Source organism: Balaenoptera ricei, chromosome 8 (genome assembly GCF_028023285.1).
Source record: "Balaenoptera ricei isolate mBalRic1 chromosome 8, mBalRic1.hap2, whole genome shotgun sequence".
Lineage (NCBI taxonomy): Eukaryota > Metazoa > Chordata > Mammalia > Artiodactyla > Balaenopteridae > Balaenoptera > Balaenoptera ricei.
In genome coordinates, this window is record NC_082646.1 from 8176419 (window position 1) to 8200832 (window position 24414).

The 24414-nt window shown below is 50.4% G+C and overlaps 1 protein-coding gene across 4 annotated transcripts in view; it reads right to left on the reverse strand.

Moving 5' to 3' along the window:
- The window catches only part of PKNOX2 (PBX/knotted 1 homeobox 2), a 258706-nt gene that overhangs the window by 13059 nt on the left and 221233 nt on the right, over positions 1 to 24414 (reverse strand). For 3 of the 4 annotated variants that reach the window (XM_059930120.1, XM_059930118.1, XM_059930119.1), the window contains 4 exons: positions 19867 to 20055; positions 7828 to 7957; positions 7290 to 7387; positions 6347 to 6466 (listed from right to left, as the gene is read on the reverse strand). In XM_059930120.1, coding sequence (XP_059786103.1) covers positions 6347 to 6466; positions 7290 to 7387; positions 7828 to 7957; positions 19867 to 20055 — 537 coding nt within the window. The remainder of the gene's footprint in view (positions 1 to 6346; positions 6467 to 7289; positions 7388 to 7827; positions 7958 to 19866; positions 20056 to 24414) is intronic. The other variant, XM_059930121.1, reaches the window with a different exon arrangement.

Consider the following 24414-nt stretch of genomic DNA (forward strand, 5'->3'; position numbering starts at 1 on the left):
GTTTATACGAGGGCCCTGGAGCAAGGTCCTCAGCTCTGTGGGGCGGGGGTGAGATGGCTGCAAGCAGAGTGCAACTGTGACCCTGGCTGGATGCGTGCCAGGCTTGTGAATGTGATGGATACGGAAGGAAGAGGAAGGGATGAGATAGTAAGAAAGCCTCACTATATCTAAAACTAGGGCCAGGCTATCAAAATCCTGCAGCTGTCCCAGGACGGGGTTCTGGGCCTCAGCTGAGGGTCGGGGTCCCCCTTTGCTTTACCTAGACTTTGCATGGGAACCGAGAGATGCTGTGGTTTCTTGCGTCAATGCAGAGGCAGTAACAGCCTAGTGGGTGAGACATTAGAGGCTCAAGCCACACAGACCTGGGTTCAAATCCTGCGGGACCTTGGGGAATGCGTTACCTTCATGGAGCCTAGTTTTGTTATTGGTAAAATGAGGATCATTTCACCCGCTGGCTGGGCGGGTGAAACGAGATGATGCAGGAAGATGCTTGGCCCGCACCTGGCACATGGAAGTAGCTAAGGGAGGAGGGGCTCCTTTGATGGTGTCAGGGCCGCTGGGGCTTGGTTTCTTCTCTAGGCTCCCCCAACCCTCTCCCCCCACACAGAAAATACTCTGTAAACTTGCTCCTGTGCCTGGGTAACAGCAGCACAGAGAACAGTCACATTTTTGATGGGAATAAGCAGAATCACCCAGGCAGGACAGGGGGAGGCTGGGATCTGGACAAGAGGGGGTGAGGGCAGAAGCGGGGGTTGAGCTGGGCCCCTCCCTCTCTCCTCCACGGAGAGGACCCTCTGCCAGGGTTTCTCACCCTATCTGGATTTACAATGGAATGATTGCTTCCAGCAGGAGTTTAGCTGCTTTCAGCCAAAATGCAGTAGCAAGAAAATCTCACTGTATTCTTCAGGGACCCAGAAGCAAGGAACTAATGGATGAAACCATCCCAGTCTCACTGCAGCCTAACAGCAAAAAGGCTCTGGGGTTTAGCCTCCATCTCAGGAGCACGCTGTCATCTGAATACATTTCTATAGCTGCTAGTGCCACAGAACAGTGGAAATGACAAGAAGCCTTGGACACAGGGCAAAAGGAATCAAAGAATACTAACTTCTGCCTGAGGGAAAGAAGAAAACAGGAAAGCCAGCATCTACAATAGAAGTTCTAATAACCGATCTCTATTAAACAAGTCTGCAGATTATACCACGCTCTCCCTTTCTGCTGTCAACCATTAGAACTGCTGTCTACAGTGTCCTGAAGGCTTGAGATGAATAGGTTACTTTGTAGAATGTTCATTAGCCAATTTATGTGCTTGTCAGAAAGTCAGCAGTGTTTGTGTTGACTAGTTTATGCCAGTTATACATGTTACTGTAATTATGTAACTTTATTCTGTAAACCAATAAAATATGAGTGCAAAAAGCAAGAGTTGTTGCTAAGAAAACTAAGTGGAGTGCTTTGGAAAGACTCCAGACTCAAATTTGCTTAAAAGTGAGATCGGGTGAGACAAGTATAAGATACTGGGATACACAATAAAAATCTAGAAATATCCTGCAGACAGATTACTTCCCAAAAGCCAAAGTTCTTATTCCATTTTAAATAAAGATGAAATTTATAGATCTTATAGGAGAAGTTTGTGCAAGTAAAATGACAAACTTTAATCAGAAAATGACCTTGTCCTTATATCAAAACATTAGCAAACAAATATATTATGTATGTCTTTTAAATCAAAATAAAATGTATCTTACAGGTACTCCTATGTTCACAGCAGCACTATTCACAATAGCCAAGACAGAGACACAACCTAAATGTCCATCGACAGATAAATGGATAAAGAAGATGTGGTATACACACACACACACACACACACACACACACAATGGAATACTACTCAGCCATAAAAAAGGCTGAAATAATGCCATTTGCAGCAACATGGACGGACCTAGAGATTATCATACTAAGTGAAGTAAGTCAGAAAGAGAAAGACAAATACCATATGATATCACTTGTATGTGGAATCTAAAATATGACACAAATGAACATATCTGTGAAACAGAAACAGACTCACAGATACAGAGAACAGACTTGTGGTTGCCAAGGGGGACGGGGGTCGGGGAGGGAAGGATTGGGAGTTTGGGGTTAGCAGATGTAAACTAGGATGGCTAAACAACAAGGTCGTACTGTATAGCACAGGGAACTATATTCAATATCCTGTGATAAACCATAATGGAAAAGAATCTGAAAAAGAATGTAAATATATATATGTATAACTGAGTCACTTTGCTGTACAGCAGAAATTAACACAACATTGTAAATCAACTCTACTTCAATAAGATAAATTAAAAAAATAAAATGTATCTTTTTAACAGTTGTTTCTTTCTTCAATCAACTTTTCCAGTTAAACAATCAACAAATTAGTTGATTAGTCTCCCCTGCACTGGATATGAGAACATCGACTGATATTGAGATCTGCCCTTTTTCATACCTTTTCTAAGACTGAACAGCTACTATGTGCTTAATACAACGTTGCCACAGAGTGGGGTTCTCCAAGAACTACAGTCTCAGAGTTGTTCCTCAGAGCAACAATGAAAACGAGAGTGACTCAGAGTGATCAAATATTTGGGAAAAGCTTCAAGCCATGCCCCCTCTTTCAAATTCATGATGCCCCCCTAGTATACTAAGGGTAAAGAAATAAGCTAAACTTCGTATAACCAGATTTTCCCAAATCTGTTTCATCAGGGTACCCTTTCTTGGGAGCAACACCTATAACATCCTATAAAGGTACCCATTTTGGGAAGCAATGCTTTGGGGCCCAGAGAAGAGAAGAGGTATCGTGTATGATCTCTATTCTTAAACAATTGACAGCTGAGTCAGAGATATACAACATGTAGATTCGACACACACATATACACACAGAACAGGTAAGTAACAGTATTAGTCAATGTATTCTTAGGGTCAAATGATGGGAGAATCAGGAGGTATTACAGATCAGAACAACAGAACAACAGCCATCTACCTCTAAATAACTTTCACAGATGTTGGGCCTTGGCCTCAAAAACTTGCTCTTGGTCTGCTGTTCTAGAAAGTTCACATTCCTTGAGTGTGATTGTGTATCAGCCATGGCTCTTTACATAAGTTATCTCACTTAGTTTTCTCAACCATGGAAAATGGGTATTATCTCCTTTTTCAAAGAAATAAAGTGATTGCCCAGCTAGTGGAAGGGCCTCAATTCATACTGTTGTCTGTCTGGCTTGAAAGCCTGTCTTCTTTCCACTGTGCCCTGTTACCAAGAGCCTTCACAGGCTGTTTCCTGAGCTGGGGTTTAGGGGAAATGTGTGCCCACCTGTATCTGGGGAGCCAGCCTTGGCCTGCAGGGGACAACTGCGTCATGCTAAGTCCCTAGAGACTGGACTTCTCCCCATCTTCTTCCTCCCCCTCTTCCAGAAGTTCTGAGTTCTGACTTTAAAGGCCCACGGGTCACTCTCTTGTCCTCTCTCCGTGGCCTCTGTGGGGAAGGCATTAAGTGGGGGAGGACTTGCCAATGTCAAGTGCTTTATCAACAGTATCCACACTGAGTGCACTCTGAGATGCAGAGGGCCCGGGGCGGGTGACAGCCTCACTCACGCTGTTCAGCAGGTCCCCGCCGTCGTTCCAGGTCCCTCCTGCAGCTCTAACCTGGGTCCTTCTTTCCCCTCTGCTTTGTGCTCAGCTGCTACACCCTCTCTTCCCTGCCTCCACCTTCCTCTGACTTCCCACATCTGGCTGGAGGTGGCTGTGGAGTGGAAGGGAAAGACCCTGAGCTATTGAGGGGGTTCAGCAGGAGGAGGGCGAAGGGCAGGGCAAGAGGCAGGACATGAACTGAGTCCAAGGTCAGAAGAGGGATGGATAGTGTTACCCTCTGTCTCAGGCTGAAGACTTAACTCAGGGGTGAGTTGCCATCGGGTGCGGGAGGCACCGGAAGTGACAGGAGTCAGTGGGGGGCCCTGGCCTGGACACCAGGCTCCTCTCCCTCCTATACTTGCCTTTTCTCCCCTCAGAAGTAAGGTTGTAGGTGTGTTCACATCAATCTTCATGATGGGGGTAGGGAAAGGAAGAGAAGGGAGGGAACGAACATTTAATAAGACCCAGTGTGCTAGGGTCTTTGCACTCATTTCACTGCTCCGTCATGATCTCCACAAGAGGTGAGTGTGGCCAGATCACAGAAGAAGAGGGAAAGCCTAGATGTGAAGCTGGGTTTGGTTGCCTCAAAAGCCCACGAGCTTTCCACCAAACCCACAGCCCTACAGTTACACAGCATCACAGCGTAACACATGGCCTCCTCTAGGTCCATGGCTGGGGCCGGGGAGGTAGCCTGGGTGACCCCAACTTGGGTGTTACAGGTCAGTGCACAGGGACAGAACCTCCCCTACAGAGGCCCTCTTCCCGGCGCTGGGGCTGGGAGCTTCGCACAGACACTGGGCTCTCAGGGCCACCAAGTCCAGCCGAGCCCTCTGGCTCTCTAACAACATGGAAGAGAGAACAGGCAGGAGACCTGGGCATCCCCACCGCGAGCTCCAGATACTGAGTCAGAGTAAGAGGCCGAGGCTGGGCCTGGCTTCATCACTAGGCTCCGGGAGTCTCTCCAACCTCCTTTCCTCGCTTTAACCCTCAGCCTTCCAGCGCTTTCTCTCCAAATTTGGTTATTGTTTGCTCCCAAGGTGGTGCCTTCAAGATGTGCTTCCTGGGCTTCCCTGGTGGCGCAGTGGTTGAGAGTCTGCCTGCCAATGCAGGGGACACGGGTTCAAGCCCTGGTCTGGGAAGATCCCACATGCCGCGGAGCAACTAAGCCCGTGAGCCACAACTACTGATCCTGCGCGTCTGGAGCTTGTGCTCCGCAACAAGAGAGGCCGCGATAGTGAGAGGCCCGCACACTGCAATGAAGAGTGGCCCCCACTTGCCGCAACTGGAGAAAGCCCTCGCACAGAAACGAAGACCTAACACAGCCAAAAATAAATAAATAAATAAATTAATTAAAAAAAAAAAAAAAAAAAAGATGTGCTTCCTCAGCAAACGCTGGGGCGGCCCCGAGTCCTCATTCCCCAGAGTCGGCGGGGAGGGTGTACATACCGGTGGGGGCGCAGAGCTCAGGCCGCATCCAGCACCTCAGAGCAGTTCTGGCCATCTGCTGGGGGGCAGGAGATCCTAAGATCCCCAGATCCTAGGACCACCTGGGCCTGGGCACCCTGGCTTTTGGAGGCACTTCCATTTCAAATAAAGGGCTGACAATTGACTGATTAATTAGTTCCCTCAATCCACTGGCTTTCTCTCCTTTTCTCTGAAGAAAGAGTCCCCCTAACTCCTGATTCTTCCCCACACTTTTCCGACCAATATATCTACAGCCCCAAGCTTGGTATTTGTCTTCTGTCTGTGTGTCTATTACTCGTGCCAGGCCAAGAGCTTGCAGACCACTGGGAGCCCGCCTGTGCTCGAAGAATCTACCTCCCCACCCCAGACACACACACACACACACACACACACACACACACACACACACACACTCAGCCCAGACAGAGTCACTGGCTTTCATTATGGCTCCAGCCCTTGAATGATACTAGGAGGTTGCAGCTTTGAAGTCACTCCTGATATTCAAGCCCTGTCTGCTGTAACTTACACTGCACACAAACACAACTACCCTCATGTTAGGTGCACACGGCAGGTGCTTTATAAACATTATACTTAAATCTGAGGCTGTGTCGTCATTTTACGAAAGAGGCTCATGAAAGCAGCTGCTCTGCATTTCTGAGCCCGGCTGGTTACGTGAGGCCAGGATTTCGGCCTGGGCTGCTCCCCCGGGGGGTGGGCTCAACCACGGCTCCCCAGCCTGTGCCTCCTCTGATCAGAGGGAAATGGACGCACACCCTCTGCTTCCCCCAGCACTGAGGACTCGGGAAGCAGAAGAGTCCTGGTGCAGAATCAGCATTTTCTTCCACGGGAGAGGGCAGGGGTGAGCATGGCCGACCGCGGGGGGAGGCCCTGAACCAGTGAGCACAGCCCCGGCTCCCACGGAGTCTCGCCCTGTCCCTGAGACCACCCTGCCCACTTGCCCAGTACTTCGTTCTCTCCAGAATGCGTCTGTCCCCACTCCTTCATCGATGCCACACTTTTTTGAGGCAGCAGCTGCAAGCACTGGAACTCCCAGCTGTAGGTCCCATTTAAGCCTCCCTCTGCCCTGGCCTCTGGAAGATGGTATCCCTATCAGAGGGCCTCTCGTTGAGGCCACGCCCTCTGCAGATCTAGGGAGGATGGCCTGGTGCCCAAGGGCTTATTCGTACCCCACGCTGCAGCTCCACACCCCAACACACACACACACACTCACCATGAGATGCTGGAAGAGCCAAGAACGCATTATATTGGTGGCGTGCTTGGGCAAGACTCCTCGTTTGCTCTTGGACTTCTTATCCTCATTGTCCAGGAGGGAGGTGAGGTCAAGGTTAACCTTCAGGGCACGTGGAGAAAAAACCAGCATCAGCAGCCTGGCGGGCCAGCGGCTAGGGACCTGTTGCCATAGTGACGGCAGCCTCTCGCTGCCAATCCCCTTTCCCAACTCATTCTGAGGGCCCGGGGGAGGTTACCTTTCCTGTCACCCAGCGCCAGCCTCTCGGAGAATGGGAGAAGGGAAGAAGAAGAAGGAGGAAGAGGGGAGGGGGAGAAGGGGATGAGAGAGGAGACAGAGGAAACAGGGTCATGCAAAGGGCACAGGAGAGAGAGATTTGCCGTAAACCATCCAATAGTTAGTAGCGTTCCTGGGGTACATTAGAGTCTGCACAGCGCTTTCCTATCCATTACCGTGGTCAGCCCTCACATCAGCTCTGTAGGCTGCTGGGGCTGTGTGCAGCTGGTGTTAATCCCTCGTCTATGGATAAAAACTCAGAGGCTCAGAGAGGTTAGGTGACTTATCCGAGATGGCAGAGTTAATGTCAGATCTCGGGCCTCTGACTTCAGATCTTCTCACTCCCACCCTGGCCCCCTTGTGTACGCTCTACCCCACTGAGCTACAGAGTGGCTCGGAGTGTAGACCAGCAATAGGAAGTGCAGGATCCCTCGATGTAACCCCGAGAGGCAGCAAAATCCCAGCTGATAAAACCTTTCCAACACCCACCTTCTTTTCTGTCAAGTGGGGGTAATGATACCCCTGAGAGGAATAATGAGGATGTAAGGAGTTACTGGTGTAAAGTGCCTAGCAGGCAGTAAAGCGTACGGTTGCCCTCCCCCAAACCCATGCACATGTGCACACACCTACACTGTACACACACACTCACCTGTGTGTTCTGGATCTGGATGGCTCCCTGGGGGATTGCTTGGGTGACCACCTGACCCTGGGAGGTTACCATGGTAACCGGCTGGTATAAGGCTCCACCTGAGGAGACAACCACTTTTGGAGTCCCCTGCCATAGGGGTGGGTAGGAGTGAGGGCAAGCAGGGTTCCCAATGGCCTTGGCACTCACGTGTAAACACCCTCTACTCTGGAGGCATTCAGCCCCTGTGGAGGAGGGGTGGGATGGGGATGGGGTCCAGAGAATAGAGTCTGTCTGTGTGTTTGGCGGAAGGGTCTCTGACGGGCTTATGAGACTTTGACCCAAATTTGTTCCAAACCACCACCATCAGGTCTTGCTAACCATCTATAAGCTTACAGAACACTTTAGTCAAGAAACTCAGCTGGAAGCCCCTCCCACGGCAGGGGGCACCTCTCCCATTTCCTAGGACGTTTTGTTCAGTGCCCTGCCCCCCAACCCTGGAATTCCCTCAGGGCCACCCGGCCTCCTCCCAGGGGTGTTCCCCACAATCCGCTGCACAGACCTGACACCACTTGTGAGTTGACAGTTGTCATGGCGATGTTGCCCTGCTGGAGCGCTGAGGCTGGGACCACAATCCCCTGGGGGTTATTGGAGACTCCAGATATGGAACTGGGGGAATTCTGCAGGAGGTCCTGGCAGTAAGGGAGGCGTGGTTTGTGACAATGCTACTAAGAGCTTAGGTGCCACAGCCCCAAATTTCTCCTCTCCCCTCCCCCTTCCTGCCTTCCCTCCTCCCTTTTCCTGCTCCTCCCAGACCCAAATCCAGAAAGCAATTCTCATGGCTCCCTAGAAAGTGTGAATAAGCAGGCTCAATCTGAAAAAAAACCAACCAACAATAGTCATGCCTTTAGCCATTCCATTCCCCTGCAAACCTGAGACATTAAATTATCCCGTAAACCAGTGGTCCCCACCTTGGCTTCACTTTGCAAGTTCCAGTATTGGTAACTAGGTTCCATCCCCGGCGATTCTAATTTAACTGGTCAGGGGTGTGGCCAGGGCTTTTGGTGGGGGGGCGGGGCGGGTGTTGAAAGCTCCCCAGGTGATTCCAACCCAAGGCCAGGCCTGAGTACCAGGCTTCACCTGCTCACGCTCAGTTGTCTCCAGATGCCCCACCCCCACCCCAGGGCCTCGCTTCCCAGTACCTGTAGCACAGCACTTATTACACCAAGATCCACACAAAGTGGCCTCCAACATATCCTCTTTGTATCCTTAGCACGTAGTTTAGGGCCTGACACATCACGGCTACTAAAATATTTGCTAAATAATAATAAAAAATAGCCTCCTGGCCTCTTCATAACCTGTCTTCCAGGAATCTCACATGAGCCTCCCCTCAGCCAGCCTCGGGCACATTTCATCGGCCACTTCCTCTCCCTCCGGCCCCCAACACAGAGCCCACCACGGGGGTCCCCTCCGCCCCACACTGTCACTGCCTGCCCGTTTCCCCCAGACAATCCAAAGCAGCTAAGAAAACCATTTCCCCCCCCCTGGTACCCTCATCATTGCCACCTAAGAGCTGGGCTAATACCGCTTAGACTTGATGTAGAGGTCCAGGAGGGAGGCTCGGCCGTGGGTCTCCGAGAAGGGCAGCAAGGCCTCCCTGCTCGGCGGCCGGGCGCTCTGCTCTGCTCGGGAGGGTTTGTGAGGAAGGAATTGGGCGCGAGAGGTCGGGGTCTCCAGGCTTCGTTTGGAGACAGCAAGGCAGGCGCGAATGAGGTGTAGAGGAGGGAGCCTGAGGAGACCCACCAGGGTCGCTTAGCGCCCACCCTCCGGTGCCCCCGACCACAGGTCCACGTGTAAAAACAGGGCTTGAACCGGGTAACCTGCCCAAAAGGCCAGCTGTAAGGAATTAGGCAGGAAAACGGCCAAGGAAATAGGGGGAAAAGGAGGCCCCTGGCTTCCTAGCTTTGGTTTTAGGACCAGCAGGAGTTTGGGCCTTCAGGCTGCAGGAAGGTCTAGAGTGTGGAGCGAGGAGAAACGTGCACTTGGAGGAAACCTGGAGCCAGTGACTGCACACAGGGAGCGACAGACAAAGGAGAGGCATCAAAGGCCAGGGGATAGCCAGGGCGCGTCACCTCCCAGACCCTGGCACCCGGGAAGCTGGCCAAGCCCCTCCCAGGAAGAGGCAGTCGGTACTGACTTATACGTCTCATTGTCTCATTCGATTCAGCTGCTTAAGCCCCCTTGGCGTCTCCTCCGAGCTGCCTTTTCTACCCTCCTGTACTGTCCGGCCCAGGGCTGGAGGAGCACGGGCTATAAATAAGCAGCAGCGGGGCAGGAGTCTGGATCCCCGTCCTCCACGCCCGGGCCTCCCATCTGGCTCCTGGGGGGGGCGGGCGTGGGGCGGGAGGAGGCCTCGCTCCCATACTCGGTTCACCTCTACGGCTGTGACCTTGGGGAAGGGAGGGAGCAGCTCCTGCCTCGACTTTTCCTTTCTGGGATCGGTGAGGGCCTCCCCACCAGCGAGGTTTATTCTTTGAGCAGAACTCTTGGCCTTCTCATTTGTACAGCTCCAGGGTAACGCTGAGTCTGACCTGCAGAAGCCTAGAAGCTGGAAGGGCCCTTACAATCTGAGTATTTCAGCTCCCTGAGGTACAGATAAGGAACTGAGGCTTCGACGTCCAAGCGACTTGCCCGCGGTCCCCCAGCTGCGTAGCAGCAACAAGGCTAGAACCCAGCCCTCCTTCCTCCACGAACACTGGCCCCACACCCCGTGCCAAGAACTAGGCTGCAAGGTGCTCCTGGAATCACAGAGGTTCAACAGCTGTTGAAGGCAAGTGAGCAGATAAAAACAGCCCAAACCTGAAAGTACAGAGACAGCGTGGGCACCCAAGGAATGAAGGTGGATTGGGAATTAGCACCTCTTGTCTCAGTCTCCTCACGCCTCAGTCTCCTCACTTATAAGATGTGTCTGGCTCGGTGCTAACACCCAGGAATCCTCGAAGCCTGACTCTTCAGCTGTGAGTCTGCTCCAAGCCTGAGCTCCCCTCGTCCCAACCTCCCAGCCAAACATTCTCCCACGGTGTAAAGCAATACTGAGATGATGTGAGGCTGAGGCAAACGTGGAAGGTAAATTTAATGGGGGGGGGAGAATCCACTCCATGCCACTCACCCTAAAACTAATGGCAGTGACTTTTTAATAATCTCTGGTTTGGAATCACCCATGCCACAGTGCTCGTCATTGAATAAGGATATTTGGGAATTTCAAACGTAAAAAGTTGTCCCAGACTTTCTCTCCCAACCCCACCCCCTGCCCCTCGGAAAAAATATCCAGCAAGGTTAGAAAAACACAAGCAAAGCCAGTCAAATAAATATAAGATGTATGTCTTGGGATTCAACCAACACATTTTTACTAGCCAGAGGCAAAAGAGTGAGCTATCACCTGGATACTTCACCGGCTTATTCAAACTCTGGCTGGTTCTCAGACTTGTGGCTTGGCTAGCCTCCATGCCAGCTTCCCCAGTTTGGGTAACTAAAGGCAATTTATGCATTGGCTCAGACCCTTCTCTTTCCTGCCCTTTCCTCCTACTCTGGGTCTTTGCTGGGAGGTGCTAAGAGGCCAAGTTACATTAGTAAAGGAATGGGACGGAGAACTTCATGGGTAGAGACCGTGGGCAGGGCCTGGGCTGGCCCCATCTTAGCTGGGGCAAGGAGAGGAAGCAAAATCTTGGCATCCCTGAGGTCTGGGGAAATGATATTCATCTCTTACATTTGTAAATATGAGCTGTTTCACAAACCTGCCTGAGAACTGGGGTGTTTTTTTGTTTTCTTTTCTTCTGTTTTCATTTATTATTGGCTACATCGGGTCTTAGTTGCGGCATGCAGGATCTCTCGTTGCAGCGCGCGAGCTCTTCGCTGTGGTGGCTTCTCTCTAGTTGTGGACTGCGGGCTCCAGGGCGTGTGGGCTCTGTAGTTTGTGGCGTGTGGGCTCTCTAGTTGAGGCGCGCGAGCTCAATACTTATGGCGTACGGGCTTAGTTGCCCCGAGGCACGTGGGATCTTAGTTCCCTGACCAGGGATCGAACCCGTGTCCCCTGCATTGTAAAGCGGATTCTTTACCCCTGGAATACCAGGGAAGTCCCCACTGGGGTGTTTTTTAAGACACAGATTCTGAGGACCATTGAATTAGACCATCAGCAATCTGTGTTTTTTAAAAACCTCCCTCACATGGTCCCAAAGATCAGATGGGTCTGAAAACTACCTATTTATCATACACACTGAATATCAGAGAGCATTCTTTCACCGTGCTATTTCATTTTAATCTCACCACTACCTATGGGGTCAGCAGAGGAGAGATTATTCTATTTGCCTGAAGAGGAATTGAGGTCCAGAGAATGGAAGTGACCTTCTTGAGTCACATAGCTCTGCCTCGAACCCAGGTCTTCCGGCTCCAAGCGTGGCACCGATGCTCCCATGGAGAGATGAGCTTTGGAGTCAGACAGCCAGGCTCCGAGGTTAGCACAGTGCCTGGCACATTTAGGCACCCAATAAATCATTTCCCACTTCCTTTGGCTAAAGTCACGCCACTAGGGAATGGCACAACAAGGGTTTAAAGCCTGTCCTAGACACGTAGGGCCTCTTGGGTTCCTTACTTAGCGACAGCAGAGGTTCATCCGGGGCTGCATGCCTAGCCGTGGTGGTCACGCCTTGACACACGCCCCTTCGTTCCTGCCTCCCTGCCTTCGGTGTTCCTGGAGCAAGGCCAAGCCCCAGAAGTCGAAGCTGCGGTCTCTGTCCCAGACAAGCTCCGTGACTTGACTTTGCAACTATTTCTGGTTACGCCTTAGTCTCCAGCCCGCTAGAACCTTGTCTCTATGGAGACAATGGGGCTGCGTCTCTGGAGACCGTGTACCGGTCTTTTCTGAGGAAGGAGCTTCTACAGCGGCAGTGGGAGCCCCCTGGGGAGAAGACGTTGGCTAAGCACACAGTGTTATTATCTTCTCGACAGCTTCCTCCTGGGTCTCAACAGACTCCAAACCAGGTAGATGGTGCTCTGTCTAGACCCACACAGAGCTGTTTCCTGCCAGGCTCCTTGGCCTCATGAAGAGGCTAGAAGCACATTTGGTAGTTTCAGTGACATTTCAACATCCGGAGACTCACATGCCTGCTTGAGTTGTCCAGGAACCAGGGGCTGAAAGCTGGTTATCCAGCCCAGGAATTCTTTGCCATGATCAGGAGCATGACAGTGGTGTCTGCAATCCTCTGGAAACTGCCAGAAGGCTGGGAATCGTGGGCACTTTCCCGGCTCCTCTGGTGGAGCCGTTCCACCGGGCTGGGGAGCATGCAGTCTCTTACTTTCTAGTAGGAAATGGGCCAAAAAGCTGAAAACTTAGAGTTCCCCAGCAATGACATCTTTTAGGGCATGGACCAGGTGACCAGAAGTCAGATGGAAATCAACGAGCTGGACTCCACAGACCTCATCCCCCTCCTGCTCCTTGTGTGCTGTTTCCCAGAGACACAGAGAGGCCAAGAGCCTCTCGGGAGGGGCAGAGCGAGGTAGGGGAGCAGCTTTAGGACGCCTGAGAGCTTGCACTCCTGGACGCCACCCGTGGGCCAGCTTCCAGGCTCTGGCTTCCTGGGGCCATCAGTCATTCTTTCTGAACCACAGTGGTCACTGGGTGAGTTTTACTCCACATTTCATTTTTGGAACAAAGAAAGATGACTTGTTCAAAAGGAAGCCCTTACTAAGAAAAAGTGAAAGGCTCTGCAATTACTTTTGGAAGCGGAGGGTGGAGACGGCGGGGAACAAATGAACTGGCAATGACTGTGAACTCTGACACGATGGTCTGATGTCAGCCCAGGTGGAGCTGTGTCAGCCCCTCGAGCCATCTTTCTTCACTGTTAACAGCGAAAGGGCTTATGCTGCGTGGGAAGACTTAATTTCCACTCAAGGAAGAAACTCCTGGAAGAAACCACGATGGTAAGAAGAAATGAAGGAGTGAAGGAAAGGACTGATTAGAAAAGTTTTCCTTTAAGTTATTTTGAAATAGCTGTAATTTTTATTGTACTAGGATGCCTGTGAGACAGGGGAGTCAACTGGATGACCTTGCGAAGGCCCTTCCAGTTGGGGATTTTAGAAAAACCAACGCCATTCCCTGGGATGTATTGTGAGTGGGCGGAGGGAGTGGGGGGCGGCGGGAGCGGGCGCCCCGGCTGTCTGCCATCCACCCCCAGGCCACTAGGGGTCTCTGCTGATCCACCAGCCCAGACCATCCTCCCCAAAGCCTCCCAAGCCTCCGAGGAGGGCGGGTTTGTTGCTAATTTGCCTAGACTGGGGGTGGGGAGCTGGTCTGCTGGAGAGCTTGTCTTGACCCACCCGGGCAAGCCCTCGGCCCATCCTCTTGACTCCTTTAATGCTTCCTGTCAGCCTGATATGCCGGGCAGGCAGCACAAGGGTTCTCGCTCATGCGCATGTCACCTCCCCCTGCTTGGTTGCAGGGTTTTTGAGGGAAAGAGGGGTCTTTCTTTGAATTCCCCCAAACTGCCTAGCACAGCGTTGGGTGCACGATAGACGCTCAGCAGATGGGTGGCCTGAGTGGGCTTCAGCCTGGAACGGGGTGAGCGTGTGCCTTCGGGGGGCAGGGACGTTGCCGATGTCCCCAGACACCGTGTTCTTGGCCGCGTCCCTCCAGTTCTGGCAGAGCCAGCGTGCTGTCTCAGGCTGGGAAAGCTGGGTTCCCAAACCCGGGAAGCCAATCACATGTAAACAAGCCACCTAATCCTGTTCCTGTTCCACTCCAGTTGGGAGCTTTCGTCTCAAGGGAATGGCAGCAGCTGCTGCTCTTAAGGAACATTCCCTCAGAAAGAGGGAGCCGCTCAGGTTTCTGAGCCTGGCAGGGCCGCCCTCTTGGGGTCCTGGCCCCTGAGCGGAGGCCGGGGGGCTAGGAACCCAGGAGGGACAGTCTTAACGCCCATAAAGGAGGAAGGCAGTGGAACTCCCGGAACTCAGCTTCCTGTCACTTGGGTCTGGGGGTGTCCCCTTTTCATCTCAGCAGCGACCTTGCAGGGTGGGTCACCACCCCCAGCTCGGCCACCACGGGGCAGAACTTCCAGGGGCTGAGCTGAGATGCTGGCTTCCCACCCCCTTGGCCTCCGGCTAATGTTGAAAATGCAAACTCTGTGGGTCAATAGGTAAGTTTCCCCTTCCCCAGGTGAGGATGTACTGATTAGCGCCCTTCCTATTTTTCTGGAGAGTAGCACAGCTGCAGAGTTACATCTGGTCGGCTGAGCCCGGAATCTCAGAACTGTGCTTACTCTGTGGCCTCTCCCTTCCCTACTTTCAATCTATTAGCAAATCTAAATTCTTGCTTCCCAGCAATTGGTTTCTCACTCACTGGTCTCTGAATCCCTGATCTACAGCTAGGTAGGGTCATGCTTCCCCACCCAGGGCCCAGGACCCTTGGTTCTCCTTCCTACGTGTCACAGAAAAAGTAAAAGGATCTAGTAAATGAAAATAGACTCATCCCTGACTCTGCTGCTTATTAGGTGTGTGACCTTGAACCAGCGACTTCACTGCTCTGAGTTTCCTTTTCCTTGGGTGTAAAATGGAGAAAATAATGTGCACCTTGCAGGCTGGTTGTGAGGCATAAGCAAGATAATCTATGTCAAGCACCTGGTACCCAGAGTGCTTGGGACCAGGGAGCTCAATAAACGTGGACGTTCTCCCCTTTCTCTGCCAGTTCTTCCTTGAGCAGCTCAAGAGGTGGTGAGTCGGTTCATTTGTCTCCAACGCGTCTCCAATCCTTACCCCGTTGCCTACATTCTCCACTGCCTTTAAAGTCTTTGGCAATTGGCTGTGGTGATCAGACTCAAAGCATAACCTCCCACAAATTTGGCTGCAAGATGCTCCATCATTACGTTCGCAGTTAGAGATTGTGTCGCAGTGGTTTTCATGCCCTTGGAACCCAGCAAGCTCAGTAGGTGCTTGAACAGATGCACGTGGCATGAGTGACTGATGTTCCCCCCATACCCCGGCCCCTTCTCTGCAGGGACTGTGAAAGGCTCTCTCTGTTCCTTACCTTCTCCAGACTTCTCTCTACCCTGGGAACATTCGCACTGAGAGCTCCCAGGTAGTCTGCTAACCGTCCTCCACTCCCCCAAGCTTGCCTGAATTGCCCCCTCCTCTAGGAAGTCCTCCCAGGGCCAGTGAATCTACAGCTTCTGCAATCACAATAGGATTTGAAAGTCCTCCTGCTGGCCTATCTATCTGATCCTTACAGAGGTTTGCTCGTCCTGTCTCTGGGCAGGAACAAACCCTGGCCATGAGGGCGTGCAGGCTGGGGCCTGGGCTTTCCCCGGGGAGGAAGAAGTATGCTGAGTGGTGACTGGGCAACCTCAGGCCATACACATGCTTTGCTCAATCCAGACCCCTTCCAGCGGCTGCCTTCCTGCCCTTCCTCAGGGTCCCCTTGCCCCCGAGCACTCTGTGCTCACATAATTTATCTAGATCCTTGGGTGTGACTCCAGCTCCCTCCCACTGAGATTGGGCACTCATCACGGACAATTCCCTGTGTTCTCCCAGGACCTAGCACGGTGCATACAGTAAATGTATGCTTCCCCTAAATGCTCGGCAAATGAATGAGAACTGTGGCTCTGCCTGATTTGCACTGGAACAGAGCTGAGGTTTAATCTCCACGGGGAAAGAGGTCAAACTAATGCTTGAGGGGGGCGGGCATGAGGGTCTCTCCAGTGGAATGGTTTATTTGGTGACATCAAGGAAGGGCTTCTTCACTGAGGATCTGCCCCCACAGGAAGCCTGGGTTCTGCCGAGTAAGAATCCTGGGGGTCATTAGGTGCAGGCAGGGCAGGGTGGCCTCCTCCAGAGGAGAAAGGACAGGCTGTGGCCCAAGTCCTTGGAAACCCCGGTTTAGCTTTCCTGCTTGCTGAAAGCAGTCACCCCCTCTCCGAACCCCCTTCCACCCCCTAGGAGAAAGCTCACACATAGAAAGGGGAGGCCAAGCGGGGAGTATGCCTGGACCTCACAGAGCTGGATGGGGACTCAGTATGGCAGCTGAGAGAGGGGGACCAATTTGAATAAAAAAACATCTCCCACTTTGCAACACAAGGCTGAATGATTAGCACACAGGCAAAACCATGAGCCAGCAGTTTGCAACAAAGCTGGCAGGCGGCTGGAATGTTGATCCTGAGGATCAAGTTCCAGAGGGGAGACACCCCTCCCCAGGCCAGGCTGGCGCTCGTCGCGGCTATTTCAGGCTGGGGGGGATTAAGGTCGAACCATGACGAATGTGTGCACAGACACACACACACACACACACACACACACACACACACCCACGCACCCACGCTCCTCCTCTCTCCTCTGCCGAGCTGGCTCCCACGCCCGGACCCCAGGCAGGCCTGCCTCCTGCACTGAGTCTCTTGGCCCCGAGGGTCTCTCCTTCCTGGGAAGGCCCAGGCCAGCCCGCGCCCACCTTGGCGAGGCAGAGATGGGAGCCTGACCTGGGGATGTGGACGGGGCAGCGCAGGGCACATCTTGCTCACCTTCTCCCCGACACACACCTGGGACGCTGCACTGACCCCCCCGCCCCACTACTGCCGCCATCTCTCTTTCCAACTCCTTTCTGCCTCTGCCTGTCTTCAGCCCCACTCTCCTCTTCCTCGGTCTGTGTCTCTTTGTCTTTGTTGTTCTTTTCCTCTAGTTCTTCAGCCTCTCTGTACCTCCCTCTCAAACGTGACCATTGATATTTGTCTTTCTTTCCCTTTGTCTTTCTCCCTACTTCTCCTTTCCTCCTTTGCCTTCCTCTTGCCTCCCTTGATTTCTCTCTATCTTTCTCATCATATTACTTCTTTCAACAGATATTTACTGGCTGCCTATCATTCACCAGGAGAGGAAAACGTAAAGTCACATGGGATATTTACCATGTAAATGGCCCACTGTGCCCAGGAGTTAGTTGAGAGAAAGAAAAGTCCATGCTTTGGGGTGGGGTGTCAGGGAGGCCCCCATGGAGAGAGCAGCCTTATTATTGCCCTTGGGGAAGAGGCTGGGTTTGGTCCTGCAGAGGTGTGCGGTCATCACCCAAACACACAGGCGTGGAAAAATAGTGACCTACGAGGGCATCAAACGTCAAGTGAAAGGATGTGAAAACTCTGGGGGGCGATTGGGGTTTTCGAGCAGGAGAATGGCTTGAATAGAGCTTTAGAAGATAAAGCTAGCAGCAGAAGGTTAAGAGGTGTGCATATGTGAATTTGTGTGTGTGTGTGTGTGTGTGTGTGTGTGTGTGTGTGTGTAGGAGGGCTGCGAGGTAGCCGGAGAAGACAGAAGAGCAGGTTAGGAAGCTATGACAGCAGCTCGTGTGTAATTACCTTATTTACCCACTGAAGCCTGAACAAGTAGGTGGGGCCAGTGAGAGGAAATGAAGGGACAAATCTGAGAAGCAGCAAATGGGACCACCTCGCTAAGTGTCTTCTCCTCTCTTTCTTGGTGTCTTTGTTTGTGTCTGATTGTCTGAGTTCCTCTTTCTAAGCGGATCAGAGGCCTTTCTGCAGTGGTCACCCCAGGGCCAGCTTCACTGTCAGGCACAGATGGGATGTTTACGGTGATAGGAATCAAAGTTCCTTCCTCTCTCCTCTAAGCTCAGAGGCACTGAATGCAGGGATTCCCCAGGAGGACTGATTTTTGCAGATAGCATCTCCGAGGCCCGGCTCACCCAGAGCCCACGTTATCCTTCTCTGCTAACCCGCGTCTCCGGTGACCCTGCTTTCTGCACACGAAGTTGTCGGCCCGGGGACCCCAAGCCTGAGGGGGTCACTGTGGCTGCAAAGCCCTCTGGCCCTTCTTTCTTCTCCCACTGCCCTGGTACACCCCCAACGCCAGAGCTCGAGCTGGGGTTGGAGGGCCCAGGAGGGGAAACCCAGTGCCTCTCCAAGGACCTGATTATTTCCAAAGACTTGTGCTAATTTTCTGATATGATCCTCACATCTCTGTGAGGCACTAAATCCTCATTACTTTTCCTGACCGATGCATTCTAATTAGATCAACACTTAAAACAAATTCACAATAGCCACAGGATGGCTTTCCATCTCATTAACTCCTCACTTATTATTTTCATGAAAATTACTGATAAAAACGTGCATCTCCATTTGGTGAGGCCTCACAGCCTCCTTGGCTCCTATCTTGCATCTCTCCCATCACCGGGGCTGCGGCAGCATCGCCATGGTAACCCACAATAATAGAAACTAATAAATTACAAACGAGATGCTCGTTGAGCAATTATTGTCCTCTTTTATGCAAGTTTCTTGCTAATTTTGATCATAAGGGAAAGTACAATAAGACTCTGAAGGAATGAGTCTATTTCAAGAGAATATTAGCAAGCAGAAGCCTGGGCAGCTGAGTTTAGATCTGTAATAAAGTGATTTGGTGATTTCAAGCAATGGGAAGAGGAAATAAACTTCCGGCTTCGTGTCCCATACAGTACTCACTATCGAGTCCCACAGAGACCCCACTGGGGTGGGTTCAATGCGATTCCTGCTATCAAAATGTACAAGGTATGGCTGGCCTTCTAGGGGTCACCATGTCCTTTCCCCTGCCTCCACCAACCTAGAGAGATAGATTATACATATCGATCCTTAAAACTTAAGGATAAAAATGGCACCATCTTTCTTTGGCATTCTTTCCAGCATGTCTCACCAAGCATTCTTAGAAAGTTTACCGGTATCCCCAAGCCTGATTGTCTTTTGGGCAGAGGCTAGTGCAAACCTCCTGGGGGACCCTCCATGTGTCTGTCCTGGACTCAAGAGCTCAGTGGGAGAAGAAGAAAGTGGTGAGTCTAGGGCTTACATAGACACCAGTGAGTTGGGAAGGTATCACCAGGAAGCTTTCTTAGTTTATAGGTTTTGGGAAAATATTCTGTCCTGGAGAGAGAGCCCATTCTCTGCCATTTCCACAGTTCCCAGTTCCCAGGATGAAGGTGGCAGGTGAATCTTGTGAGGGGTGACTTTAGGTGACTTACACAGTGGCCCTGGACCACAGGGAGACAGATGTGCCAGGGCAGAGTGAGCAACTAGAGAACGATCGGGGAAAAGCTGTCCCGTGGGAAGCTGTTGTCTCCTATTAGGTGGGCAGGATTCAGGGAAGGCCCACTTTCCCCACACTCTCCTTCCCAAAACACAGAGAGCTCATCAAGCCACAGCCCCCGTTGAGAAGCCTGTGAGGCTGGGATGTCTGGGTCCACTCCCAGTTCTGTCCCCGCCTCATTCTCCTGCAAAGCTCTCCATCTCCTTAACTCTCGTGCTCATTTTGGGGGATATCTTGGACCAGGAAGCCAGGAATCACTTTGGACATTGTCCCTCTCAGATCTGGTCATCTTCTAGGGAATACTGATGCCCTGGCATGCCGAGCTCTGGGTGAAAAAGGGACTGAGCTGCCTGAAAAGAGCAGGAGGAGTGGATCAGAGGATGCTCTCACCTCGTGGTGAAAGGATACAGTGAGTCTAAACCATTTTCCTAGGTCTCCACGGGACCTTCAGACGTTCTGACACCTCGCCTAGGAGCCTGGCTAGGAGACAGGACCCAGCCCTGTGTGTTACCTGTGAGTGAAGGTTTATGGAGGGCTGGTTGGGGGAGTAGGGCCCCCCGAGGTCATTCCTGAGCAGGTTATCACTGTGCATCTTGGTTTTGAGGCAGGTGATGTAACGGTTACAAAAGTCCTTGCAGAGTTCATTGACTTTCTCCAGCTCCAGCAGGTGGATTCTCAGGACCTGGATTGCCTTCACCATCTGTGGAGGGGGAGGAGAGGTGAGCCCAGGTGTCTGGATCCCAGTCCCCTCACTGCCTTGACCGCACCCCCCCCCCCCAAGTCCCAAGCACACGGACAGAGAGGAGCCCATGCTCGCCCTAGGGACATACGCTTTCCACCGCAGGATTTAAATTCTCCTTGTGGGTAGCTGCCAACTGTTTCCTTGCTTTGAGTTCACTTATCACAGCTGTTCTTGAGGCAGGTGTGGTATTCTGAGAACAGCACTGTCCTTAGAGGTTAGAAGGCCAGGTCTCAAGCCCCCTGCCTGCCATTTACAGTCTGTGTGGCCTTGGCCATGTGCTTAAGCTCTCCGCGCCTCATTGTCTGACAAATGGGGACCATTACGCGCTCCCTGACAACTGTACAGTTTTGTGGAGAGGAGCATCTGAGGGAAGGCGTGAGCTGCAAAGTGTGAGGCCTTGAACAGGCACGAGGAAGACCGAGATCAGAGTTCTTTGCAAGAGCCCCAAGAGGTCAGGGACTGGCTATTCTTAAACACGTATTCTGAGTACCTCACGTGATGCCAGTCACCTAGCAGACACCCCATCAATACATGTTGACTGACCGCATCATCCAGCATGACTTAGCTGGGTGCGGTGGCCTTTTCCGTACCCTTTGGTACGTTTGTCTGCCGCCTCTTCAAGTGGACGTTCCTAACCTTTTCAAGGCAAGAAGCTATTTCTCAGTCGAGGCTTTTCCCTTTATCGCTGTTATTATTATAAAAAGAAGGTGCCATGGAAGGTATGGAAAACAGAGGATGAAAAAGACTGCCCTTGATCTAATCACCCTAAAAAGAATGACGATTTTTTTGTTCTTTTTCGCATGCGTGTATTTCAACATAGATTCAATCACCTTGTATGTACAGTTTTCCTTCCTGTTTTTCCCCTTAGTTTACCAAATGTATTTTTCTAAGTGGCAGGAATGTTTCCTCTATTCTCCCTTCTAGACTGCAAGCTTCTAGAAGAGAGGGGTGGTGGCTAATTTGCTCACCCCATTATCCTTGTTACTAACACAAGTGGATACTGAGTAAATATTTGTTGAATGGGTGAAAGTTATTGAGTAAATACATTTTAAATTGCTGCATATCATTCCATGTGTGTGCCACACTTAGCCAATTCCTTATGGTTGGGCATTTAGGTTAATTCCAATTTTTAAATTTTATTTAAAAAAAATGTTACAGTGACTTATCTTCCAACCTTATAGCTTATTCGTGTTTCTGCATTATTTCCTTAGGACAAGGTCCCAGAAGTGACAGAAAAAAAGCTATGGACATACTTTTGGCTCATGATAAATATGGCCAAATTGCTTTTCAAAAAAGGTGTTGGAGCAATTGGATATCCACAAGCAAAACAGTGAACCTTGATTTAAATCTCACATCTTATACAAAAATTAACTCAAATGGATCAAAGACTGAAATGTAAGACATACAACTATAAAATTTTTAGAAAAAAAAAAAAAAAAAACCCAGGAGAAAATCATCAGGACCTAGGGCTAGGCAAAGAGGTCTTAGACTTGACACCAAAAACATGACCCAGAAAAGGAAAACTTGATGAATTGGACCTCATCAAAATGTAAAATGTTTGCTCTTCAAAAGACCCTGTGAAGAAGATGAAAAGATAAACTACAGACTGGGAGAAAATATCTGCAAACCACATATCTGACAAAGGACGTATGTCTAGAATATATAAAGAGCTCTCAAAACTAGCCAGTGAAATAACAAGCAATCCAATTAGAACTTGGGCAAAAGACAACATCAGACATTTCACTGAAGAGTATATATACATGGTAAATAATCACATGAAAAGATGTTCAATGTCATTAGCCATCAGGGAAATGCAAATTAAAACCACAATGAGATATCACTACACACCTATCAGAATGGTTAACATTAAAAATAGAGGTAACACCAAATGCTGGCAAGGAATTAGAAACGGGACCACTCATATGTTGCTGGTGGGTATGAAAAATGGTCCAGCCACTCTGAAAAACAGCAGAACAGTTTCTTATGAAACTGAATATACCATCCAGCTCAGCAATTGCACTCTTGGGCATTTATCCCAGAAAAATAAAAACATCTGCTCACCCAAAACCTGTATGTGAATATTCCAGACAACCTTATTCTAATAGCCCAAAACTGGAAACAACCAAAATACACGTCAACAGGTGAATGGATAAAGAAACTATGGTACATCCATATCACGAAATAGTACTAGGCAATAAAAAGGAACAAACTACTGATACACTCAACTACTTGGATGGATTTAAAGGGAATTATGCTGAGCAGAAAAGAAAAAGCCAGTCTCAGAAGGTTACATACTGTATGATGCCATTTATATAACATTCTTGAAATGACTAAATTTTAGAGATGGAGAACAGATTAGTGGTTGCCAAGGGATGTGGTGGGGGAGAGAGGGAGGAACTGCCCTGTATCTTGACTACCATAGTGTGTCCATGAATCTACACATGTGATAAAATGGCACCCATGAATCTACACATGTGATAAAATGGCACAGAAGTAAATACACACACACACACACACACACGGCTGCATGTAAAACTGGTGAAATCTGAATAAGGTTGGTGGATCATACCATTGTCATTTCCTGGTTGTCAAATTGTACTCTAGTCATGCAAGAAGGGGATCAGGACTTCTCTGTATTAATTCTTACAACTGCATGTGAATCTACAGTTCTATCAAAACACGAAGTAAAAAAAAAAAAAAAAAAAAAAAAGTGGGGCTCGCCTTGGAGACCTTTTATGTTGACATAAGCAATATATAGGCATCCCTCTTAGCTTTTGGCCAGCATTTTGATGCCCAGGAAAATCCCACCCTCCTAGCTTTTGGCCAGCATTTTGATGCCCAGGAAAATCCCACCCTCCTAGCTTTTGGCCAGCATTTTGATGCCCAGGAAAATCCCACCCTCCTAGCTTTTGGCCAGCATTTTGATGCCCAGGAAAATCCCACCCTCCTAGCTTCTGGCCAGCATTTTGATGCCCAGGAAAACAAGGATGGGCATCGCTCCCAGAGAATCCTATCGGGTGTGTCGAGCTGTGTGGCTAGAAGCCAGGGCCACACCCGCTCTGAGCTTCATCTGCATTTCAAGTGGGGAGCAACTGAGGAGCCCCCAGGTTGGCATTTGGATTGTCTGATGGGTAGGGATTGTGCTTGACTAATTAAAGGCTCTGAGTACTGAATTAGACTAAGTGTCACTCAAAGACAGAAACCAACAATTGTGTGTTTTCAAGCAGGGCTCAGTCACAGGGTCTTGTCCTCAGGGGATGTCCCCTCCGTGGGGCTGAGACTAAAGGAGACTGTGCCGTCCCAGGCAAAGAGGAGAAGAGTGACTTTAGTCCAGATTACTTGGACCAAAAGATGGAGTCGGGCACTGAATAAATTATTTGCTCTTGCCTAAATTTTCTACTTGACAGTATATGGTGTTTAATAAATACTCATTGACTGATTGATGGATAACAATACCCAAACATTTCTTATTCTTACTACGTCTCAGGGACTGTGTTAAACCCATCACATGCCTGATTTATTCCACATAACCACCTCTGCAAGTAGGTACCATTATTGCCCATATTTTACAGTTGAAGGCAATGAAGGCCAGAGGTAGAAGTTTACTTGCTTAACGTCACACAGTCGGCAACAAAGCTGGGACATGAAGCCAGGTTGCCTGTGTTGCTTCACCGGCAACTAGGGGTCTCAGGATTTACACAGAGAAAATGGCAGTTAATAGGGTGCGTGGTTTAGGGAGAAAGTGGCTTAGTGACAGGAAGTAGGGGCGTCCAGGAAAACCAAACAGCCTTGGGGAAACTAAAGTTTAGGATTTCCAGAACCCTCCCTGGCAATGTTCCCGCATTTGGCTGCTCTGGCCTGGCCCCCAGGAGCCAGAGTACCTCACCGTGCTTCCCCATGCATAAAAAGAGGGGGTTGGACTGTCAGGTGCCTTCTGTTTTCTGATTCCCTGAACGTTACAGGGACTTCTGATGGTCCTGGAAGGGACCACGTGAGATGATCTAGGCCAGTCTCTAGGTGACCGGATGGTCCAAACCCTCCCGGACACATGGCTGCATCTTCTCTTCTGAGGCTCTCTTATCGCGTCACACCATCTCTATGTTTTCTCAATCTGCTGCTCAATTCTTCCGAACACTTATTGCAATCTCTCCTGCCTTAATATACAGTGCTGACTCAGCCTTCTGTAGGCACCAAGCCTTCTGTAGGCACCATCAATACAAGCTCCCTTAATTTAATGTTATACATTCAACAAATATTGAGTCTCATTATATGCCAAGCACTGGACAAGACCTCTGACTTAAATAAGTTGCCCAGTTA